The sequence below is a fragment of the Anneissia japonica genome, unplaced genomic scaffold (assembly GCF_011630105.1).
Source record: "Anneissia japonica isolate Jap-2015-1 unplaced genomic scaffold, ASM1163010v1 scaffold2240_len173809_cov135, whole genome shotgun sequence".
Lineage (NCBI taxonomy): Eukaryota > Metazoa > Echinodermata > Crinoidea > Comatulida > Comatulidae > Anneissia > Anneissia japonica.
The window spans coordinates 10,756-12,549 of record NW_022696039.1 but is presented as its reverse complement, the minus strand read 5'-3'; the positions used below and the strand labels follow the sequence as shown (position 1 = coordinate 12,549).

The 1,794-nt window shown below is 40.6% G+C and overlaps 1 protein-coding gene across 1 annotated transcript; it reads right to left on the bottom strand.

Annotated features, from left to right (window-relative positions):
- Positions 1-372: 372 nt before the first annotated feature.
- Positions 373-1,083, bottom strand: LOC117101706. Its single transcript, XM_033241738.1, has 2 exons — positions 928-1,083; positions 373-829 (listed from the first exon to the last, which is right to left on the bottom strand). The coding sequence occupies exons 1-2, from the start codon at positions 1,063-1,065 to the stop codon at positions 461-463; spliced, it is 507 nt and encodes a 168-aa protein (XP_033097629.1). The 5' UTR covers positions 1,066-1,083; the 3' UTR covers positions 373-460.
- Between the last annotated feature and the right edge of the window lie 711 nt (positions 1,084-1,794).

Here is a 1,794-nt window from a genome sequence, read left to right as displayed (position 1 = left end):
GAGTGTATCAATCAGGCCCGTAGCCAAATTCTTCCAAGGGTGGGGGGGGGGTTCTGAGCGTGGGATCCACAGTCGAAGCCCCGGTGAGGTAGGCGAAACCCCCAAAGCAAGAGAATTTTTGTGCTTTATGGGTCTAAATAATGCTATAAAAGCAGATATATTTGAAAGTGTCTGTCTGGGTGGGTCTGTAGTGCATTAGTTGGGTTAGAGGACTTATCTATAAAATTTAGAGAGGGAGTTTCGCTAGAAAAGAGGGGGTTTTCTAGAAAAGGGGGTTCTCCCGAACCATAAAACCGCCCTCCTCCCCCAGATATGGGCCTGTCAATGAATTAAACTTGGTCTGATTTTCTGATTTATTGTGAACCGCTGGATTGTCAATTGCTAAATCCTGCATTGCGCAGAATCTTTATTAATTTTCATGTACATCCTCTTCACTCCCCATTACACAACTGCTACACAGTTAATCCCCATCTTCCTCTTCTGATTCAGAGTCTTCACTCCATGCTTCACCATCTGAATCGCTGTCTGTTTCTGCTTGTTCTTCATAATCGCTATCATCTCTCAACTCTGTGTCATCTCTGTTGTTACTATGATTCGTAAATAGACTGTCGGGTATGGCTGGCCCTTCAAACCAAATTGGCTTCAAAAGGTTTTCATTCACAGACCATCCATAGTCAGTTGGTGACAAACTGTCACTTGGAGATGATGTTACTGCACGTGTCCACAATACTGTTATATACTGTGTACGTCGAATTTTCATCTCAAGGGTCCGACTAGATGGTGGCAGCAAAGCACAGTCTATCCGTTTAATGTTTGCCAGTGGATTCTCCTAGGAGTCAATGAAAGACATATGTGATTTAGTACACTAATCTCATAAATTTTATAATATTATACTTTACTATGTTATTAGACTTATGTGATAACTACCTGATCAACTTTGCCATTCATCTTGATTAATTTGTTGTATCGAGCTTCATTGACATCTTGAGTCTTGCTTTGTCCGTACATGCGGCAAACAAATTCTGATGCGACTTTCAGATCAATTCTACCATGCACTTCACCCATACTGATGAAAAGGTTAACATACAAGCCAGTCTTATCTTTTTCTAAGATGTCAAGAGGTTTCGTTTTGCCTTTTCTAAAAAAATTAAACAATTCCGCAAATGCATTTTCAGACTTTATTTTTCATAAAATGTTAGTCAGCTATATTGTCATATTATAATTACTGATTATTTCTGAAACGTAAATATATTGTGCATACCTGTAAAAGGCTGATGTAAAGTCGCATCCAGTAAAGGCATGATATCCTGGTAGTGCTCGAGAAAGTCCAGGTTTTAGCTCTTCAAGAACGTTTGTAATATTAGTCACGTTGATGTACCTTCTACTGTTCCCCATCCCACAGTCCATGATAACGAGGACTCTGGACCGGACCTCTTTGACGTTGCTGTCGATATTAGCTGCTGTGATATTTGCAATGTGAAAAGCAATAAGTGTATCAGCATCTTCATGGCCTCCTTGAAGGTGTGCTGGGCTAGTCACAGTAATGTGTTGGTGCTCATCGGGAATGTACTGGAAGCACTCGCCACCGTAAGAAGCAAACAATGTCTTTCCACTAAGTATATTCCAGTAGTGATCTTTTCCCCACTCTCAAGAGAAATTTAGCGAATTCGTTTTTAAACACTCCATTGCTAAGAGGTTTCTGTCCACTCTGTCTGATAGTCTGGTCCGGCCCAGTTATTACATATGAGGAATCAACAGCACCACGTAACTTTCTTTCACTGTCTTTTATAGAGT

Bases quoted from the DNA above. Each gene is read 5' to 3' on its own strand.
- LOC117101706 (XM_033241738.1), bottom strand. From the start codon at position 1,065: ATGGGTGAAGTGCATGGTAGAATTGATCTGAAAGTCGCATCAGAATTT. The intron at 830-927 runs GTAGTTATCACA...ATTGACTCCTAG, and splicing joins TGAATGGCAAAGTTGATCAG to GAGAATCCACTGGCAAACAT.